General features: G+C 42.3%; 1 protein-coding gene across 1 annotated transcript in view; it reads right to left on the bottom strand.

The window, feature by feature from the left end:
* The window catches only part of PLEKHH1 (pleckstrin homology domain containing, family H (with MyTH4 domain) member 1), a 43,720-nt gene extending 24,552 nt beyond the window's left edge, over positions 1-19,168 (bottom strand). The window contains exons 1-6 of the mRNA XM_008949897.1: positions 19,043-19,168; positions 13,586-13,648; positions 10,390-10,539; positions 7,189-7,272; positions 5,526-5,607; positions 1,797-2,803 (exon numbers count right to left, since the gene is read on the bottom strand). Coding sequence (XP_008948145.1) covers positions 1,797-2,803; positions 5,526-5,607; positions 7,189-7,272; positions 10,390-10,539; positions 13,586-13,648; positions 19,043-19,168 — 1,512 coding nt within the window. The remainder of the gene's footprint in view (positions 1-1,796; positions 2,804-5,525; positions 5,608-7,188; positions 7,273-10,389; positions 10,540-13,585; positions 13,649-19,042) is intronic.
* Positions 19,169-25,203: the final 6,035 nt, after the last annotated feature.

Genomic DNA, 25,203 nt, shown 5'->3' with positions numbered 1-25,203 from the left:
TCCAAGTGCTTCACAAATTGATAAAAATTCCAAGAGGGGAACCCCAAGCTGTAACTAAATGCAATGTTACGACTAAGACATCTACCAGTCCAAACCAGACAAAAATCAGAGCTAGGAATCCTTTTGCTGCTCCTTAGCACACAACCAGTCACTAGCAGATAGCACACATTAATACATGTAGATGGAAGTACCTAAGACTGCAAGGTCAAGTACACCAAGAAGAGAAAAGACAGAATTAGTATTTTCTGTACATATATTCATTGTGATTTACTCTCTAAGGAATTTTTTTCCCCCCAGACACTTCTTATTCATGGCACATGATAGACATATCTTAATGATTAAGCTGCTATTTAGTATTTTATTCTTGCTTTAGTGTTTGATATACTTAAATTTGCCCTACCTGAATACATTTACTTGACTCTGGTCTGAAGACAAAATAACGGATTTTTCATGTGGTGTTCCTGAACATAATACTGCAGTGCTTCATAAACATTAATAACAACTTCTGCAAAAAACCCCGGGAGGACCATTGATTGATAGGTGCTATCTATTTTCTAGATGAGGAACTCAGATATAGCTTCTTTGAAGCATCCAATATCTTTGGAGTACCCATTTCAAGATATTGCAACTTTTTTTCTGACTTTTTGAGAATTTAGCATCATATAACGTTGTTTGTAATGAAAACAACTGACTACAGTTGCAGCAGAGAAGCACTCAGTGCATCTCTAATAAAACTCACGTGTCAAATTCAAGTTAGGCATTCAGAAGGTGTGTGGAGCTGATTGTCACCTGTAAAAAATTGAGCTTAAGGGACCAGAAGAACTTCACATGGGAACTCTAGACCACAGAAAGGAATAGTAGCCAGCCTCTGAGATGTATTACCCTTCTTCCAAGCGAGTACACTGTTCATGACACCCTTGCAACTTCTCCAGAAAATAAAACAGATATCTTGAAAACTGCAGTTTCTTTCACAACACTACCCAGCTTCATCTCCAGCACAGTTTTATATTATGGACTGAATGAAGAGATTCCTTTGAAAAAATAGCTGTGATTATACTGGGGTATGAATTAACATCACACAGGACAGCCAAAGATAACAAATAATGTTAAGTTTCCATAGGAAAAAAAAAATTGTAAAACATAAGGATTAATAATGAGTGTTTGACTTTGTGACTTCAATAAACCATTTGTTTGCCTATGCCTTTAAAAAAGCAAATTGAAAATAATGGACTTCTCTCTTTTGATACTACACTGATTTCCACCAAGTTTATCAGTTAGACTGACATGTTAACAAACATGCAACCATCTGAACTAACGAGCAACTGAAAGTGATGATAACAAACTTCTCTCTCACATGAAGTAAGCAATAGGACATATATATTCACTTTACCAATGGTTTTTACGAAATTCTCCAGATATCAGAAGTATACCATGAGATGGGAATGCTGAGATCTAATGCATGTATCTATTCTAGTATTAACAGCTTTTTCTGACTCTGAAACTATCTGATTTGGTCCACTCACTTGCATTTTTAATTTACTTTTCTATCTTAAACACGTGACAACAGAGGTAAGGATTAACTTTTATGACCCATAAGGATAAACCACAATGCAGCACTTCTTGACCTCAATTTTTATTCCTATGTTTCTTGAGTACTGTCAGACTGGGTGGTTCAAAAATTTAATGGACATCCACAGGAAACTATTGCTTGAGACCAAGAGCTTTTGTAGCCTAGCTACTGGGCACCACTCAAAGACAAGAAGCACTTCTCAGATTGTTGTCCTTGCACTTCTTACCCATGATGGCAATCTGTGCAGCGGTGGTGTGGGAGGTTTACCTCCTGGGTCAAGTACATCAGCCTCACAAATCAGAGCTTCTCTCTGCCCTGCAGATAAGTGGTTGATTTCCTCACACATTCCACCTTCTTCCCTCACTGGGCCACGTTCTGTCTCCATCTTCTCCAGTGCCCCATCCTCATCAATGTCTGTCTCCTTCACTTGCCCATAGCAGGCTGAAGAGTCTGTAATGGGCTGGAAGGTGCTAGCCTCCAAGCTCATGATGCGATGGAAAGAATTAGCCCCTGGCTGTGGTTGGCTGTAATGTCTCTTGGCTAGCTGGATACTGTCTCTTGGTGTATTGGGAGTTCGTGTTTTTGGAAAGGTCATACTACTGCCAAGGCATTCCCTCCCTGGACAGAAGGAACGTGCTGTAACAGCTGGTGCTGACACAACCAGGGGTGGCTCAGCAGTCTGGAGACAGCCCTCAAGCATGCTCATTATTCCTCCTGAAGAAGAGGAGTCCAGGTGGTGGGAATGGAACCTGGCACTTAGATCACCAGAGAAACGGGGGCTGTCCAAAGCCACTTGTTGCAAGGTGCTCACAGTGCTACGTTTTCCTTCCAGAGATGACTGGAAAGTCAAAGCCTCAAGGATTCTTGTGGCCTCAGCTGAAGAGTCCAGTGATGTGGGATCACAGCACTGTAACCTGTGTTCAGAACTTACAGCTGGGAAAACATCTTTCTCTGTGTTGAGATTCCAGCTTGACGGGTCACACATGAGCTTCAGTGTGCTCTGGGAAAGCAGAGATTTATCTTTTCCATGCTCCATAAAGGTGTCACTGGCAAGGACTATGTTTGCTGTAGAGAGGACACGTTTAGCAGGTCCTGTCTGACACATCTGTCTAAGACCAGGTGCAAGGAGCACAGATTTCTGGTCCATCTTCTCAGCAAAAGAGGCCTGTGATGCTCTGGGCTTCAGAGAATTACAGCTCCAAAGAGATTCAAAGGGAGGAATGCTGGTCATATCTACAATGCAAGAAAGCACATGGTTAGGGCATTCAAATGTTTAACTGTCAAAAATGTTACTTGATAGTTTAAGTTGTTCATGTCAGTTGTATTTCAACAGCACCCTGGCCTGGACTATGCAGAATGGAAAGCAGATGGCTTGGCACAGCTATAACAGAAGTGCTACATATTTCTAATGGGGAGTAGTACTAAAAAGATTAATAGGAAATGATTAATTGTCATTTCTCACAAAAGTGGAATTAGGGGGTGCCTAATGAAATTATCAGGCAGTGCATCTGCAATTCACTGAAGGAAGGGTTTTTTTTCCCAGAAAAGAAAAAAAGAAATACAATGCTGCAGTGTCCAAAAGACAGGCCAGAAAAAGTAATTTATCAGTGGTGCAAATAACAGTTTAGACAGAAGTTCTGGCCTGTGAACTTCCTAAAACACTGACAGCAGAAGCTGGAAGGGTACATGGAGAGAAGGACAGCTCTGCTTGCAATATTTTCTATGTTCTTTCCTGAAACATCCACAGCCAACCAGGAGACAGGAGAATGGCCTAGGCAACCTTTCAGTATAGCCACTCTCTGTAAAGCAATTTTTACTCTTAACTACCCACAATTATGTCTCTTCTCTTAAAACAGCCATGAGAAGGAAGTGCTCCTATGCATACAATACTTTGTCAAAAACAAAGTGCCCAGAACACTACTTAGTGCATTATTTCAGTGGACCTACAGTGATTTAAGTCACCAAATAAGCTGCTACAATTCCTCCCATTCCCAGGGGCTAGACAAGACTTCCAGCATCAAGACCTTCTTAACAGTCACACCAGTCAGTGAGGTTACTCTCTTTTCAAGAATTTCGGGAGAGCTTCTTGCTAGCCTTTTGTGCTGTATGATCCAAGCAGTCAAAGTTTTATAACAGTTACTTACATGGTTTTGCCGTAAAAACTTTCTTCTTGTTTATTTTTTCTCTGTCCCTTCATTTGCTATATTAGATGACATAAAAAATAGATCCTAGATTGCCTCCATTGCTCTTCATCTGTTTAGTCCCTATACTTCATAATTCTTTACTTTCTGCCTTTCCATAAATACCATACTTAAAGGCTATCTTGGTCCTACAAGTTCTGCTGAACAGCAGCTTTAGAGTATGAGAAAGTGTGGATAAAATTTCGTGTGGCAGAGGATGTTATGTCACATTATGATTTTGACTGATCTTGGCATTTATATATTGCCTGAATGAAAAGAACCAAGTGATAAGATGCTTTGGAAATTCCATAAAGATGGGTGAGTGTGACTCTGTACAGATGTCACTGAAAAAGCTGCCTGAAGATCAAACTCTACAGGCATTGCTTAACCACTAATGGGATTTGCAAGGAAGTAGAAATAAACTCAAGGCAGAAAGTAACAAAGGGAAGGGCAAACAGCAGAATAAATCACTGTTGCTTCTGGAGAGCATGAAACATGCTCTTGGAAATACAGTTAAGACACAACCATGAGAGCCTGACCTGGGCACTTTAGTCACAAGGAACTGAATGCTAACAAAACCATTCCTAATGCACAGCGCTGGCACCCACTAATCCTGGCACAGGCTTTCTCCTGCCCCTGAGGTAAGGCATTAATGTAGACTGAAAAGAGGTCATTCATTTTAAATATTATTGGTATTTTTGCAGCTTCCTAGACCTGACAGGAGGTGAAGCAGAGGAAGCTGTTACTATTAGTATGGCAAGCAAGAAGAGATTTGTCTCTCTGCAGAAGCCTCTGAATTCAGCCTGGCACAGTGGGGCTAGTGGGGGATAAGAGGAGAGGGCAGAGCTGTTTTCTGCCCAGAGTGGGGATCCAGGGAACACTTAATACCAGATTATTAACGCAGCTTACCAACCATTCTCTCTTTGTAAACAGCCAGAGCCAGAGGGGATGAGAAAAACCTAGTCATAAAGCATTTAGCTAGAAATGTGGTGGGATTTAGAAGGAATTTTGCCCTATTCCCTTGCTGTGGAGTGATAGGAATGCCAGAAAGACTTCTGCAGGAAAGAAATGCCCCCTGTCTGCATGCCCCGTGAAGTTCTGAAAACTAGCTCATCTTACTGTGATCAAGCCAAGCTCATTTAGAAAAAAAAAAAAATTTAAAAAGCGAGAAAATGTTTAAGAGGTAATTTTCTCTTCAAAACATGTTGCAATGAAAGGTGCTGGTTTCAAGCCCTGGAGACCAAAGTTCTCCATCTATCCACCAACAAGACCTGCACAAGCACCATCCTGATAGCAGAGAGGAACCCAGCTTCTAAAGGCAGAGCAGACAGCTGCTGCCTTGGCCTATTCAGTCCTCAGTTCTCAACTCACATGCCAGCAAAGGTTCTGTGGTTATGAGGACAACTCATGGTGAAGTAAAGTGAAGTACCTCAGGGACTTTCCCCTGCAGCACTGAAGCGAATGGAGAGTGCTGGTGTGCATTTCAATGACTGCTTCTAATTCAAGACTCAGTGGCTTATTTTAACGGCAAAAGCAGACTGAAAACAAAAGGTCTATGTTCAATATTTGGTGAGAGGCTAATTAAGAGTTATTAATTAATTAATTAATTGTTATTCCCATCTTAATAATGGACCCACTGAGGAACAGAGCAATTCTACTGCTTGCCCACTGTCACAAAGGCTAATTTTTGACACAGTTAAGAATACAACCCAGAAATGCTGACTTCTATTTTTTTTGCTGGTTACTAGGCTACAATGCCAGGTGAGTTCATTTACCTTGCAATGTATCCTGAAGGGCTTCAATTTGCTCCGTCAGTCTCTGATTATAGTTTTTCAGGTGGTAATTTTCTAGCTCAAGCTATGAAACAACAATAATAAAAACTGAAAAATAATGCAAAACTGTGTGTACATGTGTTCCACTATACAGAACATGTCTTCATCTTTATTACATTCAAGTTTCTTAACAGGAAAAGGAAAAAAGGATAGGTGAGTTTACCCGTCACCTCTACTCAGCAGCTCTGCTGGACAACCCACTTAAACACTTTGCTGTACTTCAAAAACTTGTTTGTGCTTTCTCAAATGGCCTCTGTATCTACCACTCACACTTCTCAAAGAGGTCTTTTAATTTTTTTCCCTGATATTATTTATCATTTACTCCTGTTCTCTAATAACTGTCGTGAAAGAGACAATCAAAAACTATCACCCAGGAGAACTTGTTTTCCCTTTTGCCCTGTATATGGTAAAAGGTGATCCCCTGGAAGCAGGAAACCAAATTAAAAAAAAAGGAAAACAACTAACATTAATGGTGCATTTACATTTCCAATTAGTGCATGAGTGATTTGCATCTCTGCCTGAAGAGTCTCAGTATACATTCTTAAACAAAGCACCAAAAGAGGCTTCCCTCTTGATGGAATCAAAGTTGAAGTTGCACCTGTGGTGCTGCCTAGAGCAACTAGTTTGCAACACAGATGTAAAGTCCTTCAGTTGGCAGTGGTCCACTTGTGCATGGTATGTACCTAGGATCACCATCTGGCATAAACTTCTTTGAACTTCGCTGCCAATAAAGACACACTGAGAATGAATGGTCCTGGATTCACAGCAGGTCACACCAACTCAATCCCTGTGCTTCCTCCTTTGGGCTGCACACCTCAGTACCCTAGATGTACCCTAAAGTTACCTCATATAGGAAAATGTAAGAGAAGAAGCACAGCAGCTTGGCGAATTATCTAGGCAATCTACTGAGATTGCAAAACCACATTGTAACACAATTAATGCCAACGAAGACTGCTTATTCCAACTCACACAAATGCCCTTCTGGCATAAACTGGGAAATCTATGGCTTTAAAACTTGGAATAAAAGGGAAAGACCAGATAGGCCCACTCCCAGTTGTAAACTATTACTGCATCTAAAACTGCGTGCTGACCCATTGCTACCCTTCAGTCTTTCTAGAGGGTACTGAATTAGGCTCATATAGATGCATACGTCCACAAGATGGATAGAAGGGACAGGTTAGACATGAGAAAGTGCTGGGCAGTAAGAAAACAGCAAGAGAGATGACAAATTAAGGAAGAGCAAAGGATATGTGTTTGTGTCACAGTTGGTTTGTCAGAAAAAGAGAAAGTGCACCCAGAGTAAAAGGAGAGAGGCAGAGGAAAGCTAGGGGAAAGCCACCCACGACTAGTAAATCTTCTTTAGAGTCTGCTTTCAGGCGTTAGTGACTTCACAGTCATTTCTAGTTTGCCCAAAGCAGTAGATAGGCTTCAGTAAGAGGGACAACCCTAGTTCTGCAAATGAATGTGTGTAGGGCCAAACAAGCAGAAAGCCTTTGTGGTAGACCAGCTGTCCTCAGACAGGAGGACACACACAGGAGCCCACTGGCAGTGCAGCCACTGTACCTACTTATAGGCCTTGAAAACTGGCAGCAAGCTAAGGACTCACCTCTCTTAGCTTAAATGTTACCCATTCTTTGATCTTGGCAGCTTTCTCTTGAACAATTTTGGCTTCCTCAGCCCTCAACTGTTTCTGTGCCAAAAAAAAAGATTAGCCGCGTTAGGAGAGTACAACCAACCATTTGTTCTCAGTAAGTTACTGCAGCAGGAGTGACTGAAACACTGAAGCTCCCATTCCAGACCTAAGATTTAAGATAGCTTTTTGGATATTATTATTTAGCTGGCCTCCAAAAAAATCAAGCTCTAATTGTCTTACAGAGCCCCTGGAGTCAAATTCAGAGGGTTCTTCAAGAGTTTATCATGGAATAGCAAAATTCAGCTCAGGGGATGACTGACCACTTGCCAGTTTCTTTTGAGTACAGTCTGCAACTTTTCCTGTTTTAGATGGTTTTGCAATATTGCTATTTTGCTGTTGAGCATTTGTAGTGTTCCCCCAGCCTACATACACGTTGTTGGCTGAAGTTAGTAAGAATTAAGCAGTGCCTGTATATGTATATATATATACACAGAGATTTATAAAACACTGCAATAATACCAAGCAAGAGATATTCAATCGCTAAGTGCAGGTGTAGAGACTTTAAAGGCGTTTGAGCTCAAAACTAAGACCAACAACATATTTAACACACACAATATTCTCACTGAGGAATTAAAAAAAAAAAAAAAAAGAGAGAGAGAGCAGACAGGATAAAAAAAACTCCAACTTGACCTTGAAACACTAACACCTGCCTGGAGGTTCTAAGATGGGGTAAGTGGTTGTATGTTTATATATCCATTAAGAATAGGTTCTAGTCCACATACAGGTGTTATGGGAATACTGTTGATTTGCACAATGAACATTCTTCCCTAAGTGTCTACTTGGACAGTATTACTACAACATCATTTTTGCAGCTGTGTTTTCTCAGCTGTGGTTTTTTCCTCTTCTGGGAATTTTCTTTGAAAGATGCTGGATGGTCACCTGAAGCTTTCTGTTCATCTCCTGCGTGGCTTCATTGAAGCAACATCACTGAAAGGTCTCCTATCTATGTAATGATTTAAACAGCTACAAGGAGAAATCAGTTCCAGTAGCAGGGGAGGGAGGTGAATATACTCTGTATGGCTCACTCAGCCCTGTTTCCCTAATCAAATGGACAAAGGTAATAACTTCTGGTAGCAGGTGCTGGTTTCTCTGATAGATTTTTTTTTTCTGATGTGAACAAATACCAGTAATTGCAATAATAAAAATGTCAGTGCTTCCCCCTCACTCCCTTTTTAAGTTCTTCACACTGAAGAGTGTAAATTCACTTAATGAACAGCACACAAATTCACAGCAGACTGTAGGAAATTCCCCACGTCTTCACATTGCTTTTAATTACTGCATGCTATTCATCGCAACAACTGCACATGAAAAGCTCTTACTCAGATGGGTTGGGTGACTTTAAAATAGACCTTGCCAACATTATGGGCAGCAGTAACGTTTGTAGTTGGGCATAATGAAATACAAGTAATTAAATCTGATGCTTCAGGAGTTTTCCTTCTTGAATATGGCTCTATGTGTTCCTGATCATCAGGTACCAGCCTTTGCTGGAGTCAGAATATTAGGCATGCCTACTGGTCTGAAATATCTGTCTCAGTCCTCTGAATATCCATCACATGGGTAGCACCTTTCAACCCCTAGTGACTTGGTCTTGCCTCATATCAGGGAGAAAGAGGCAAGAGATTCAGCATATTTCTCTGCTACACAGTGAAGTACAATGCCAACATTTTATATAAGGTCCTAAAGAAGAGTAGTGACATGGCCACAGGACTGTCACAGGGCTTAGTAAGCCATGCCCCTAAGCAGAACCAATCCACTCGGGCATGGCACCCGCAGATACAGTTATTGTGCTTTAAGATCCAGAAGCAGTTAGAGATTCTTTGTGTCCTGTGCTATTGTGTGGTCCAGGCATGACCTCAGTATTCTCTCACTGATGCTCTCAACTACACAGCTCTCCCCATCCTAGTGAAAACAAGTAGGATGCCTTACAGGAATCCTTAGTGACCTTCCAGTGCTGCTGCTGTTCCACACCATTCTGAAACTAAACCACTGACTCTGACAAAGAGTGTTTCTTGGCTGATATTGTCAAGCTTTGGCTTTCATTTCTACAATCTCATCTTGCCTCTTGTTGCTAGAATAAAAAGTTTTATATTAACAACATTTTTCCCACTTGTGTTTGCTGATTTTAATCAAATTGCACCTGGCCTTTTTTGGGTAAATTTCTTCCATCTTTGACTACAAGAGCTGCTCGATCATTACTGTAGCTCCTTCTGAACACCCTTCTCCTCCAAAATGCAGAAACTTCATCTCCATTGTGCCTGAGCAAGCTGGCCTGGGGAAGTGACCTGAAACCCCAAATACTACAAAGACCTAATGGCTGACCTCCACACTTGATGCCTGACCACCAGACACTTGGTCTGAGTAAGGTCAGAGACCTTACTCACTGATTTTGCCCCCGAAATAGGTGACAAGTAGTTAAATGCAAAGTGTAACTCAAAGGGCAAAGTATGTTTTGTGTAAAGTTCTAACGAGTTATTTCCTTTTAAAAGTCATTTGCTTAGCAAGACAGAATACTTCATTCCTCATGTAATACAGACTGCAGAGCAATTGCTTCATCAGAGCCAAAATACAAGCCCTGCTGTAGATGTTGCTCCTTCCTTCCACCAAATGAGAATGGAAGCAACTAAGAACTATCCCTACTGGGAAACAGCTGCTCTTTTACAATGAGGACATCTGACAAGAGATGAACTATGCTAAAGGACTGCTGAAGACTGAGAAAAGTCCCTTTCTAAGCAGCAGCATATGCCAAGTCAGACACGGGCTACACAATGATTTTGCCAAACAGTCTATTTGCTAGGAAGCCAGAGAAACACTGTCACCAGACTCTAGCATTACAGTTTAGTGTCTCAACGGTGACATAAGGAAGTCCTTTAGGGACACTGGCCAATCTCCTATAGTGAAGAGACAAGGGCTACTGAGGCTGAATGGATGGTTTTGTCTGAACAGAGAAAAGAAAGAGAGGACCTTGCACTGAGCAGGGCATAATTTTACAGCTGATCAGAAGGCAGCTGAGAGGCTAATATGTAGTGGGAGCAAAATCTGTACCTTTGAAACATACATTACAGAGTCCCTCCAACTCCTGAAAGCTACAGGTCTCTCTGAAGAGAATATCTTTACCTGTTTTGCTAGCTGTGTCTCCAATCTGTTGATCAGATCTTCTTTTCCTTGCACTGTGCCCATCAGCTCCTGGTATTTCCTGTGCAGAGTGCTGTCCGATTCACTGGTCTTCACATTGGCTAATTTTATCTTCTCTTCCATTACTCTGACCTTAATGACAACCAGAGAGAGATTAAAAAAAAAAAAAAAAAGCAATGTAAACAAAAGAGCTGTTTGTTCAGTGCTAAGACCCTAATTTAAAATATCTGTGGGTTTCATATTTTTCAAGTCAGGAAAGGAAAAAAATAGAAACCAAAACCCTTCAGGTCATACTTAGCTATATCCATGTTTGTGAAGAGAACATTGTCCATTCGTTTGCAAAGCCCAAGCAGTAACAGGTGCAAACTGAGCCATGAACAGATAAATACATTATGGATTGTGAAATATTTGCACACAATTAGTCAAAGAGACCATACAGACACTATAGTCTACATAGACATATGGGCAAGGTGCACCACATTTTCCTCCTTTGCACTACCACGATCAGCTTTTTACCTCATTCACTACCAAGGTCCACACCACAAAACCCTGGCCACTTGCTTCAGATCAATATTTCTATAGGGAAACATACTATGGAGTTCCTTCCTCCTCCTATCCACAGCTTAGTCAGTGTTTTGGCAGCGTCTGGCTTCTTGACAAATATTTTCTCCAGGCCTGCTCAGGAGTTACTATGCTAGATATTTCCAAAACTTTGCCTATCTTTGAGGTCCTCTCAGTGCCAACACATCCTCATCTCAGCATGAGAAGCACCAGTGTAATGCTCCTTCACTACAGACAAAGTTTCAGTGCACTACAAATCTATCTTCTGCTGAAGCCTTTCAAGTTTTTAGCAAATTTTCAAAATCTCTTTGCCTTCTTCTAAACCGAAGTCTCTCCATCTGCCAGTCTGTTTTACTGCTAAACTCACTCTGTTGCAATGGATTATAAGACTTCATTTCTAAAGATTAATGGATTTCCATCAACTTAACTCAAATCTGCTAATTGCAGCATTTTATGATGGGAAAATATCTGGTTCCAACACATCCCTGAGAGACTAATCTGCAAAGAAACCAACTCCAGATACCATTAATTTGGCATGAGTTTGGAACCATGAAGGCAGAATGTAGGCAGTGATCTGAGTACAGAGTCTGTGCGAAAAGGTTACTCACGCTCTGTTGAGCAGCCTACACTTCATACTTACAGAAGCTGTGTTTTGTCCTCCTGTCTGATTGCATTAGGCAGAGAAGCAAACTGACTCTTCCTCATGCTGAACCAGAAAGGTAGGCACCCAATATCCAAGCCAGAAAGCTAAGCTTGCTGAGTTGGTTGTGTTTTCATTAGAGTTTAGGGTGATTATAGTAAAAAGAAATGGCCCCTCCTTTCTGTCTGATGCCCAAATGCTGACTCTGTACTAGAGGCTCAGAGAGGGAACTGCAAACATGTGATTTCCTTAATTGAGGTTGGCAGCTACAGGGAGCCCATTGAATTAACAAATCCAGCCCCCTAGACTCCTGGAGAGAAAGATAACAGGGGATTTTGCACTTGAGGCAGAGCCCTCTCATTTGTCAGCTGCTTTTCATTCATGGTGAATATACTTATTAATGGAAGGGAATGGTCCTACTCCTGTGCTGTCACTTCTTCAGGCTGTCAGGTAGCAATGAAGTATTTCTCTAGGAACGCTTATATCTAGATGTGGATAAGGCTGCTGGAAAGTCAAACTTTGAGAGTTGCCAGTCTCTAGCACCTGCCAATGCGAGGCTGCAAAACTGTTGGTGGCACATTATTGAAGGCAACCCTCATTTCTCCTACACCTTCCCAACCAAATTCACCCTTTCTTGCCGATTCTCTGACCTAGATATGACTTGTTCTTCATCTGCTCTCTTGCTGTCATTTGCATCTTAACTGTATCATGGACACTCCTGTCTTTATTGTGGTGTCTGCTAGTGTAAAAGCTCCTTCACTGCCTGGCAGGAATGACTCTTTCCTGCTGGTGCTGCCACAGTGACAATGTTACTTTTGTCTGTCTTGCTTTGGTGTGGGTTCACCGACATCACTCTCAAGAACAACTTGGTCGGCAATTGCTGATCTAGCACAGAAACCAACAGCACGGTGACCAGACATAGCATCTTTCCTATATTTACTCTGGTCAGAAAAAAAACTTCATGTCAGTATCAAGTTGGTGTGAAACAGTACATTCTATAGGGAATACCTTACCAGGCGTTTCAAGTTCTTGATTCCTAGGCAATATGTTTCACAGTACTTACAACACTGACTATTCAGTCCTTTGCTACTGAAGTCAACTTTGACAGCCATTCTTGGCCATCTTGCATGGCTTTAGTTCTGCACTTTAATCTCCAGCTCAGTGCTTAGTCCTGCGACTCTTATCCAGCTGGAGAGATGGTTCATTACAAACCTTCCCTTCAGCAGCGGGCTGCAGCAATGCAGGAGCTCGGACCATCTGGCCCTTCTGGGTTCTTTTGGTTTCATAGCACTCCTTACAACAGTCTGTACAACAGTCTGCTTCTCAAAGGTCCACTATTCTTTACAGCTTGTTCTCAAGCTGAAGTCTCTCTCTCTTCCCTTCTCCTTTATCCAAGAAGCACAGAAGGACTAGCTTAGATAATATGCCTATTTTTTAGATGGTTACAGTAATACACAATGGATCCAGCTCTTCCTGCTTTTCTCTGTGGGATCCCAAGCCAGAGCAGTCATTATTAAAAAGAAAGTCCAAAACAACTGGTAGGTTTTGCAGACACACCCTTACTTCTTTTTCAGAACCTTCCCTACTTGTAGACAAGTCCTCACCAGTACTCTTAAGTGTTTGTTTTCTGTGGGCCTGCCAGGCAGCTCTATCTCTGCACTTTCATCCTGAAGTACAACACCCCCGTCCTTTTCCATGACCAAGCCTGCCTATCATGGATGAGGGGGTAAGGGCTGTTGAGCTCAGAGACAGATAGAAGGTGATGGCTTTCACCTAGGCTTGAAACTATTTAGGCACCTGTTCATTGCTCAGGCTCAATGCGTGGGAAGTAGGCCAGAAAAATCCATTCACCACTGTAAATCAGTGTTTCCCTAGCAGAGCACAGCACTGTAGAGCACTGTGTGTATGCTACACTACAGGGAATTAGAGTAAATTACTGCTGACTTGTACCAGAGTAACCATCAGAGAATCTCTTACCTGTTTCTCTGCATCCTCAGCTCTTTGCTCTGCTTCAATCACTCTCTGTTCCAATTCCTGCATCTTCAGAGCCAGAAGAGAAGGAAGGGAGAGAGGGATAGAAAAAAATAAATTAATATCAGATGGAAATTCACCTGTTTTACTCATGAATCATCCATTTCTTGTGCAAGTCTACAGATCTTTGGCATCTTTTGGGTTAACTTTATGGCTTTGACCAAGGGGGTAAAAAAAAAAAAAAAAGCCTTTGACCTTTTCCAGTCTCCTGCCCTACTTTGAATTTACCGGAACTGTTTTCTCATTAGTGAGCTTCATCCTTCATTACACGGGTCAGAGGAATAGTCCCAAAGTCCTGACCCCGTCTCTCCAATTTACACACCACGGGCTGCCCCTGTGGGAAGCCTGTCTACAGCACACCATTCTTGCCTGGTTTTACTGCAGCTAGGATTCATTCACAATGGTAAATAAAAAAGAATACATCTTGGAAAGCTCACAGCTGGTTCTCTACAATGCCACATTATAACCAAGGAATATTTTGCTTCTGTTTCAAAAGCAACACAGGCTGGTAACTGACAAGATTAACAACAACACTAATTTTCCTGTGCTTCTTTCCATTTTAAAGAGCTTCGCAAATGGACTATTCTGTGGTTCTTTACCAGACCATTGCTGCTATTGAAGTCAAAGGACACTAAATAGAATTTTATTCTAAAGGTATATACATCACTTCATTCTCAGTGAAATGCAGATGCACCTGGACTTCCTCTAACCACTTAACATGAGAGCCTAGTCTTTTTAATTTTTTTTCTTTAGTAGCAACTAGGGATCTCATTCAGTGCTTGCAAGGTCATCTTTCACCATCTGCCCTGTTTTGATGGGTCTCAGATTTAAGCGCAGTAATATGAAGTTTCATCCACTAACCTGCAAAACTGGACGAATGCTTCACAGAGTTTCCAGCATTTACTAATGTTTTACTAATGAAGGAGTAACACAGAAGCAGATTCAGAAGAATAAAAGCCAAAAGCAAACTGTAAGGGGAACTGAGCTCCTTTTCTCTCCAGTGCATTTTATGACTCTTGATAAAGCACTGAAGCCAAATGTTCAGGTTGGTCACTATGAGGACCAAACCAATACTTCTGAAAAAGAGCCTTAATCCTCTTGGGTTGATTACCCAGAATGGAGATGACAGCATTGTTTCCATTTCCCTTCCTCCAGATGGCAACATGACAACTCTCCTTTTCATACATACACATTGATCTTAAGAGAAAACTGACACCAATTGACAAACACATCAGAAAGGGACACATCTGTAGACATTTCAATGCTCATATTGCTACAAAAGCCATGCCATGACAAAGCCATGAAGATCAGAAAGTGCCACATTTAGCATGCTACCTCTCAGGTTTGCTTTTTCCATAGAGCAATCAAGGACATCACAGTCCGTGGAGCTTAATATCCAAATCAAGGACTCTTCTTTTGCAGAGTAACAGAGAGATGCCACAGAAGATTGCACAGAGAGCCAAAGCTGCTCTGATCAAAGATCCAGTCTCAGAGTCTTGTTAGATACTGAGCTCACAGCTATCTAACACCAACAAGAGTGCTCTGGGTTATGACACGAGTCTACACCCATTAGGAACAGTGATCTACCCATGCATTTATCAGTCTCTGGATAGTCATCACCACAGACAGGTAGCACTGAAAAACTCCTTGTCACCACAGCCTCATGACAGTTTGCTTTGCAATGCTAGCAGTCCTGGATCCTGATCAGGGAAGAGGTTGTATGTTGGGACCATTTCTGATCACTAAAGAGTTATGAAACTTCTGCAAGCAAGGGTGACCTGGCTAAGTTCCAGTCAGATCAATTACTCTTGTCACCCTAATTCCCTCCATAGCCTTAAATGAACTTGTACTTTTCTTAGCTTCCTGTACAACATTGCTGGGTTGTCCTATTATGAACTGTTAAATAACTGCTGTGTTTCTCATGTACACAAAATGATTGCTTCACCCATCCCCAGTGTCAGTGGTCTCACCTGACTGCATTCAGATTTCATATATCCATGCTTGTAAGGCTCTTTAAAATCCCTCAATGAATTAATAATTCTTGGTATTTACATGGGTTCTTTCATTCAAAATGCTTTATAATTTGACAAATTCTACTAAGCAACTTGACCCAGGTCACATAAAAAACTTAGTGACCAAGCCAAATTCAAGTAACCCTTCCCCCAAACATTAGCTCAGACAGCTTGTATGGAGAGAAACAGGCCCAGTTGTATAGCCGTGCTTGCATGAGATAAAGAGGCTTTTTCCAAATGTTCATTGTTTATTGAAGTAAGACACAATCAGGTTAAAAGCTACCCAGATGGCCCTTCTAAAAGCTGCAAAAGATCCTCCTACCAACCATTCACCCAGGTTTTCCCTCTTCTGATGGCTCAGAACATGCTAAATAAAATTGAGTGAAAAATTCCTGCATGTCTCAGCCTTATTTTCCTCCTGTTGTTCTCTTCCAGAGCTCCCTCCTAACCAGGTCATCTTGCTGCCAAGGCAACAGCTTGCTATGTCACTCACCAACAGAGGAGGATCCCTTTCTTTGTGTGTGTTCAAGAAATTCAGAGTAGAAACAACAGCTGGTTTCCAAAGAGACCAGATCCCTGCTGATGTCCACAACAAGGCAGGACCCAGGGGTCTTGTGAACTGTGAAGGTCCAGCAGGATGGCAGAGTTTTGTCCTGGAGGCCAGGGGCTGAGGTCCTTCTACCACACTGCCCTGCAGCCAGGCTCTATAGCTCAGACCGGGCTACCAATGTGGACGTTCACACCATGTGAACTAGGGCACTGGCAGTTAAACCACTGGGTTTTAAATTCCTCATGTTCTGAACCACCATCTAGATTATTCAATCTAAGCGGATTTTTAAGATCTGAAGTATTTAAACTGTTAGTGCACGTTGTACTACCAATGCCAGGCATGAGTGGTTGGGGATTTTTTTGTGAGTTAAAATAGTAAAATCAGCCTTAAAAATCATAACACTGGTTATGAAGACTAATTTAAAATGTGGGGGATCAGGTTTGCAAGCCTTTCAATCAGCAGCTTCTAGACCCCTGAAACAACCTAGCTGGTGAGCCAGTATCACATCACTGCTTACATCATTCTTCACTTTCACTGGCCAAACCTTTTAAAAACAATTTTCCTGTGGCTGCAAACCATATCAGGGGATCTCAGGGGCAATGTTCACCACAGGTTGGCAACATGGCTTCAAACTGTGCCCATTTCACACTTTTCAGGATCCTCACCGTCCCAAAAAGCTTTTCTGAAAATGCAGTATTTTTTCAAATTAGTCTGAATCTCTTCATTCTCAGATAGACTATAAGAAAAAAGAATTAAAACACAGTTGCTATGAAATCTATGACAAAAACTCCTTGAGCTGGCATCACTGTGCATAAAGCATGCACCTCCTGCAGTTCTGCACCACTGCCCATCGGAGGGGCAGAAGGATGCAGTGTGGACTGGAGCCCCAGTTGCTGTGACTGATGGGGAGCCCTGGGGCGACTGGGGAGGAGCAAAGGAGGATCCCCATGCAAGTCGCTGCAGAGCAGTCAGGAACCTGAGGCACAGGACACTTCCCAGCAGCAGTGTTCAGCATGAGCCTGGCGTGCTGAACACCTGCCCTGGTGCCTCGAGTCCACCTGCACCAGGAGAGCCTGCCAGAGCTGCCCCACAGTCCCTGAGGCTCTCCTCTTCCCACATGACATTGAGAGCAGGGAATTTCAAACCTGCTAGCTCTCTGACCCTTCAAGTAAAACTACAACAGCGCTGCACAAGTAGTTACAGAGTAACCTGATCACTGAACCAAGCTGCTCCTTCATCCTAACAAAGGGAATGTGGCTTTGACTGAAAGGCTGGATTAATGGCAGTCAGGCCCCTGTCTCGAGGAGCTCCCTGAAGCAGATGAAAAATTCATTCCCTGCCATGGCCCACAAACCTCCCTAAAGAGACAGTAGAAAGATCTCTGCAAGTCTGCTCTCCAAAAGAAAGTTTGGTAGATGGGTTTCTTTGGTTTGTGTGGAGGTAGCCGGGAAGTTTCTCAAAGCAGAAATTAGTAGAGCACGAGGCCACTGGCTCTATAATGCAGCAAACAGTGTATTGCACATGAGCACTGGCTGCTGTCACCAGACACGTGCCACATCTATACATCTTTTTTTTTTAATGCACCTTTATCTAAATGGACTTCACAAACATTTTCAATGTTTTCCAAGGTAAGTAATCACTAAGGTCCATCTAAGAAGCAACCTTGGAAAGATGAAATGGGTGCTCAGAATTGCACAATTGCTTAAAACGTGAAGAGTAGAATGAAAGTCTCAAGCAGAACATGGCATTAGTGGAAATGTAATTACAGTGAAAGCAAGGATGAAAACTGTTCCACTGTGAAGCAGATGTCATTTGGATGCTTTTACATCCAAAACCAACAAACAAGAACATACACATAGAAGTTACATAATACAAAAGAGAGCCAAAGCGAGTTTAGAACATATATGTCATCAGGTACAGCTTAAAAGCATTTGGTGCAGTCTGCTGTAAAGACTTCAACTTCATCAGCAAACTGACTGAAAGAAGCTGTTCTCACTTTCCAATAGTAACTGACTATCTGAGAAATCTTGGACTGGACTGTGATAACATAAGCCACAATTTGAAACAAAGAAAGAACCTCACAGTTACTACAAACCTGGATTTTATGCAAACTAGATGTTAGTCAAAAAGCTTTAATTCAAATTGGAAAATAACTCAAGGTAAAGAAAAAACACCAGAAGTCCACACCATGATAGAAACAAAAAAAACCCAAAACAACAAAACCCTCAAATCTTTGCCACTCCTCTCCCCTAGGATTGCAAACAAGTTCACTTAGTGCACTTGAAAGAGATTAGTAGGCCATGCCTCTAAAACCACAGATGCCATGCAAGCTTCTAACATCCAGATCTCAAAGCATCTCAGTCCTGCTCTTCAGCAACCCCAGAATGTTTTGACTGGTTATACGATGTTATTCTAACACTACCAGGGCATGTGCCCCTGTTCAGTCTTTTAGCCTTACAACAGCATGATTTGCACTCTTGCACCCTTTTCTATGGCCAGCCAAGCTTTGATCCTGCTGTTCATATTCAAAATATCCACCTTTGCTCTGCAGCTGCTTCAGTCACTTTAGATACCCAGAATCTCCCTGGTACAGTGTTTCCCAGTACATTCCAAATACCTGGTGATTTTCCAATAAAGATGGCCAAATTTCTGTTTTCTCTAATGCAACTTCACAGCACTGTGACAGGCCCATCTCTACATCTCACGCAGAGTGCAATGACATACTGTAATTGAGGAAGAGATCCTCACTGCAAGTTAACAGTTTTATTGGATATCTCAGCATTTAGAGATTTTTTCCTTTCACAATTTAGCAGGAAGTCGAAGAAGCCACTGCTGCCTCACCTTCTCAGCTAACAGCTCTCGGATCTTGCTTGCCTGCAAGCGGAATTTGAAGAGCTGGGACTCCAACGCAAGGCATCGCTTTTGCCAGTCCATACAGCTGCTCTTCTCCACTGTGAGCTCTGCCATTGTGAGGTTAATCATCCATTTGGGATGTCGTCTGAGGTGCTCTACAAATCCTACAGAAGAGAAAGGGAAAAAATATAAACACATATTTTAGATGGGCAAACCCATATCACCCTCTGCCAGAAGTCACTCTTTTAATGGATAACAGATAAATAATCAAATAAACATTCACCTTTAGAGTAAGTAAATAATTTACTTGTGCATCATGCTGTATGTTCCCAAAGCAGCCTTATTGCCATCCTTACAGCCTTGTGCAGCATCTGCCTATAGACTAGTATTTTTACTCCTGCCTCTTTTGTACCAGTGTGGCTGTAAACTCTCAAGTCATTAAAAGCTCTTAAACACAACTCAGGTCACACAGCCCTCATTAACTTGGGGCAGCAGTGCCTTACCTCATACAGAGTGTGTTACAGGGATGTGATGTGTGAAGCAGTGTTCCCAATCCCTAACTATTTGCTACAGCCAGTCCACAGTAAGAGTGGAAGGGTAGGTGTACCACAGCATCTAAACAACCACTCTGCTAAAACATAAGGAGATCCCATCCAGAAATATGCCAGGGCTGAAGACAAAACACGCAAGTCTCCCGAAGTCCTCACAGACATCAAGAGACACATGGAACTCCTCAAAGTCGAAAAAGCTGTGGAGGTTGGAGTTATTTTATTTTCTTACTCAGTAACAGTTTAGACATTTCAAATATTTTGTGCTCACTGCAAAAGATATGGAAAAAAAATAAAAAAGTAAAATGTAGGTAGTGTGTCTTTAACCAAATTCAGGCGTTTATGAATGCTCACAAAAAGGTTTATAATGTCATCCCAGTGTGTGCAGTCCAGCAGCCAGCTCTGTTACCCGACAACAACAAACCTCTACAAAGCCAGAACAGTTATTGGTCCATCAGCTTCATCAGGACACTGAGATCCATACTTATTAAAGGAACTTCTCACCGGCTCACAGGGAAACTTGGGGCTTTCCTGAACTGGCACCAACCTAACAGACCAAGACTTGCGAAAGAGCAATGAAGTCACTCGGCCTCATTGTCTTACATCTGCCTTTGCAGGGTGGGAAAGCTTAAGATGTTCTCCTAGTTGTACCCACTTTCCAGGACACCTGGCTGAAAGCTTGCTTGTAAGAGACCTGAGATTCACATTACCCTAGGTATATATAATAATGTAAACACAGCTGGATAGAGTGGCTTGCTGTGTTATGTATATCCCTGCTCTTCTGAGCTAAGGAAGACACGTTTTATACCCTTTAGCCACAAACAGAACCTGAGAGTTATTTTATATACAGGTTGATTCATTCACTAACAGTAAGTTTTCCAGGCAGTAAGCTGTCTGCCTTTCCTGTGGTTTGTGAAATGCTGTTCTAGGTCAGAAAGCAAGTTTAAGTAGAGCAAGGAAAAGGGACACTCATGCCTGGTACTGCATAACTGAAAACACTCGGTGATAGGAAGGAAAACAGGTATTCTACAAGCAGCACACCTCCAGCTTTCCAGAAATACAGAGGCCATCCTTTTCCACAGCCCAGTCCAGCACATCGACTTGATCTCTAGCCCTAGCTCCTTGCCAGGTTACCTTTGGCACACTTCACAACACTGTCAGGTTTCTCTCCAAGGCAGTGCTATCAGTCCTTCTCAAGCCAAAAGAGTGCACTAAGTCATGGACAGATCCTACAAAGCTATAGATTTGTTTACAGCTAACTCTGCTCTGGACACAACAATTCAAGCAAAATTCTGTTTTATTTCATAGACATAAAAAACGGTTTTAGTCTTTATTTATAAAGTTTAAATCCAAAGAGGACATACATATGAACAGACTAAACTCTAATAGCACAAAGTAAAATGAATCTGATTTACCACACAGCTTATGCCAGAGCAAAAGTAACTTCCTCACAGAGTCAGAGAGCCATAGGAAGGTTTGTGTTGGAAGGGACCTTAAAGTTGATCTAGTTCCAACTCCCCTGCCATGGATGGAGACACCTCCCACTAGACCAGGTTGCTCACAGACCCATCCAACCTGGCCTTGAACCTCTCCACTGCTGGACCATCCACAATTTCCCTGGGCAACCTGTTCCAGTGTCTCGCCACCCTCATAGTGAGAACTGCTTCCTTACATCTAACCTAAATCTCCCCTCTTCCAGTCTGAACCCATTACCCCTCACCCTGTCACTACAAGCCCTTGTAAAAAGTCACTCCCCGCCTTTCTTGTAAGCTCCCTTCAGATACTAGAAGACCTCATGAAAGTCTTTCCATGGCCTTCTCTTCTCCAGGCTGAACCACACCAACTCTTTCAGCCTGTCCTCACAGCAGAAGTGTTCCAGCCCTCAGATTATTTTTGTGGCCCTCTTCTGGACCTGCTCAAACAGGTCCATGCCCTTCTTGTGCTGGGGGCTCCAGAGTTGGACACCGTACTCCAGGTGGGGTCTCACGAAAGCAGAGCAGAAGGGAAGAATCACCTCCCTGGACCAGCTGTCCATCATTGCAGGTTGAACTAAAATACCTCATTGTAAATAGGAAATCTACAACTGGCATAGATGTCCTGAACCAGTAAGTCTTGTTCCTTCTTACTGTAGAAAACCACATCACATATTCCCTTCCAGAAATGAACACAGCCCTTCCCTAAAACTGTGCAGGCAGTTTTGTTTCCACTATTCCTGTTGTTCTAGAACCTCACCCCACTAATGAGCTGCCTTCTAATTACCAGCATAAATATGATCATAACCAGTTTGCATCTGTTCATGCTTGTATATTATTGCCCTTCAGCTTAGCTAATTTTTTCTCTCTCTCACATCTACCCCTTAGTATATTTATAGATATCAAAAGCTTCTCCTAAAAGACCTCGTTTTGCAAGTTTGGAGATAAGGGGCTCTTTTAGTCTCCTAAGAAAAGCTCACCACTCTCGCTCTGCACCTGCTCCAGCTTCAGTGCACACCATATAAAAGAGCTGGGGTTTATTTTTCTCACTACCCTTCGTAGACATGGGTGACCCCAACTGCATCTGAAAGGCAGCCCGCAGGCTCACCAAAGCCTTGTGTAAAGGTGTTTAGGACTTTCCACTCTCCCAGGGAATGCCTCACCTGGTTGCATTTGCCTTTTTTTTTTTTTTTTCACAACCACATTACACAAGACAGACATGGACCTGTTGGAGCAGATCCAGAGGAGGGCCACAAAAATGATCCGAGGGCTGGAACGCCTCTGCTGCGAAGGAAGGCTGAGAGAGTTGGGGTTGGGGTTGTTCAGCCTGGAGAAGAGAAGGCTCCACGGAGACCTTATGGGGGCCTTTCAGTACTTAAAGGAGGCTTATAAGAAAAATGAGGATAATCAAGATGGGGATAGCAGGACCTGTTGTGACAGGACAAGAGGCAATGGTTTTAAACTAAAAGAAGGGAGATTTAGACCAGATATAAGAAAGAATTTTTTCACAGTGAGGGTGGTGAAACACTGGCACACATTGCCCAGAGAAGTGGTAGATGCCTCATCCCTGGAAACATTCCAGGTTGGGTTGGAAGGGGCTCTGAGCAACCTGACCTAGTGAAAGATGTCCCTGCTCACTGCAGGGGGGTTGTGCTAGAAGACTTTCAAAGCTCCCTTCCAACCCAAACCATGCTATGATTCTGTGATTCAAAGACAAGCCAACACAACCGAGGCAGAGGAATCTCAGCTGGCTTTGCCTTTGCAAATGCCAGACCTTGGAGTGGTGGGTCCATTACAATGATACGGGTAAAGCACTGGTCTCTGCCAGATCTCCACAAGATCAGCATCTCTGTACTATAGGCCACTGCAAAGTGTAACAGGCCTGTGATTACCCAGCGATCAATAAGCACATCCAGATAGTTTCATCCTCCGTTTCTAAACACTCCTCTGCCAGATTTTATAACCACTTTATTACTAATTCTAAAATGCAATTTTACTTTGTGTAATTAGAGTTTATCCCATACTTACTAATCCCCTGGGTCAGCTAATTCTTCCAGTAAAATACCTCTTTCTAACTGCCCCCCCTTCAGCACAGTGGTGTCACATTCTCTCTTGTCATTTCTTTGTCTTATCTTTCTTCTATTAATCCCCGTCTCCTCCACTTAGGCTCATAACTTCCCCATGTGTCATCATATGAAATGATTTCTGAAGGCCAGAGATTAGAATTACAGCTTTTCCTCTCTCCAGCCAAAACCTTACCCTTTTTTAGAGAAAGATACTGTATCACAGTGTCTCTCACTCACCCCTACTTTACAACTTCAAATTTATTCTGAATTCTCATTTACTGTTAAATGCATCATTCCTTCTCCCCCATTCTTCCAAACATAAGCAGTTCATCTGTACTTCAGGAGTTACAGTATCAACTGTATTTTGACAGACTGACTTTCAATCCTTGCTCCTGGAGCTGCCATTTCACGTGCCTTTTTTTGTAATTCTCAGCCATCTCAAGCCACTAAGTTCTTTGATTTCCCCCCCGCCCCACAGATATTAGTCATTTTCATATCAGATAAAGAATTTTTATGGTTATACAAATGTGGTTCTTTTTTCCCTTTGGCATATGAAGAAGCTAGGAATCAGATACTTTCAGGTACAGTATTCTTTAGGAACTTGGAAAACAGGAGGCAGGAACTTTGTTCAAATAAGCTGACATTTTTCAAAATTTCATTCTTAAATGCATACAGACACTTCTTAAAGGGCAGTTTCATTTTCAGTCTTAAGTATCAAACAACTTCCAGTGAAGATAATGGGAACTACAAGGTACTTAAGAGCTCAGTGAAGGAAAAAAAACAACTGAACCAACTGCTAAATGAAGACATGAGACTTCTAATTTTGACTATATCTGTAAATTTTGATCAACATCAGAGACAGTTCTGACACCAAATGCTATACCGAAAATAAATATGGATATATTTATTTGGGGCATCTATGTCCAGCTGTAATTCTGATGAAGCTAAAATTTATACCAGAATGTCATAGAGGTTTTTTATTTGTTTTCAAGACCAGATTCAGCTTATGTCCCAGACGTTGGTGGATCCAGACTAGAATTCAAAACACTTCAGAGACTTTCTAAATTCCCATCTGAAAAGCCTTCTGATAATAAAAAGCCATTAATCAACATGAAGACTTTTAGGTGCAGATATACATGCAAGTAAAGTGTTTGCAGCTTTGTTCATCCAGTACAAACAATGTGGAAAAGTGAAACAGTATTTCCTTACTTCAAATGTGAGTGTCTCCTCAGCTCAGGAATCATTTCTGCCAAAGCTGTTACAGGGGTTTCAATTAGCGCTGAAGTTGAGCAGTTCTTAGCACCTACCAGTAAAATGTACCAGACCCTGCCTGAACACCAGCTGGTTACTGCTTTAACTTTCAGCTGCCATCTTACTGCAAAACGAATTAGTAGAAATGTGATAAATGTAACAGATGAAGAGAGTTTTCCTGCCGTATCACTGCACCAACACCAAGGTCAGCAGTACAGGTGATGGTCAAAACCCAGTGTGGAAACCCCCTACTATTAATCAGCTCTCTGCCCCCAGTCACCTCATTTTCCACTTCATAACTAGTTTCACCCCCCAGCTTTTTAAGCCTGAGGCCATTGGAATTGTTGAGCCACACAGTCATCGCCTGTTCACCAATGCGGCCTGGGATGTGCAGAGCGCGAGGTAAAAATAATGTGATAACGTGGCAACCCGTTGGTAGGGCAAGGCTTGGCAAGGGCCAGGAGGATAATTTTTAAATCTCCTTCTACATCAGTGCAGGTGGCTTGACTCGTACAAGTGCCAGAAGGCAGGAAGAGAGCTCCCGGTTTTGCCGTCCTGCCTCCAGAGGTCTTACGGGGAAGCCAGAAGAGGCCGCAGGACTCGCAGCTATTTACTCCTGGGCTGCATTTTCCCCTCGTGTGGCCGTTCCTCCCCCCACCTCCTCCATGCCGCGCCAGGGACCCAAGTCGCAGACCCCAAAGCAAACCTATTCATTTTAACCTATTAAATTAAATTTAATTTTTTAACCGAGATGACACAACACCGCCCCAGAACGCTCCCGTCACCGGCACCTCGAAGAAAGCAAAGAGGAG

This window comes from Merops nubicus, unplaced genomic scaffold (genome assembly GCF_000691845.1).
Source record: "Merops nubicus isolate BGI_N331 unplaced genomic scaffold, ASM69184v1 scaffold13421, whole genome shotgun sequence".
NCBI lineage: Eukaryota > Metazoa > Chordata > Aves > Coraciiformes > Meropidae > Merops > Merops nubicus.
This window is presented reverse-complemented; position numbering and strand designations above follow the sequence as displayed.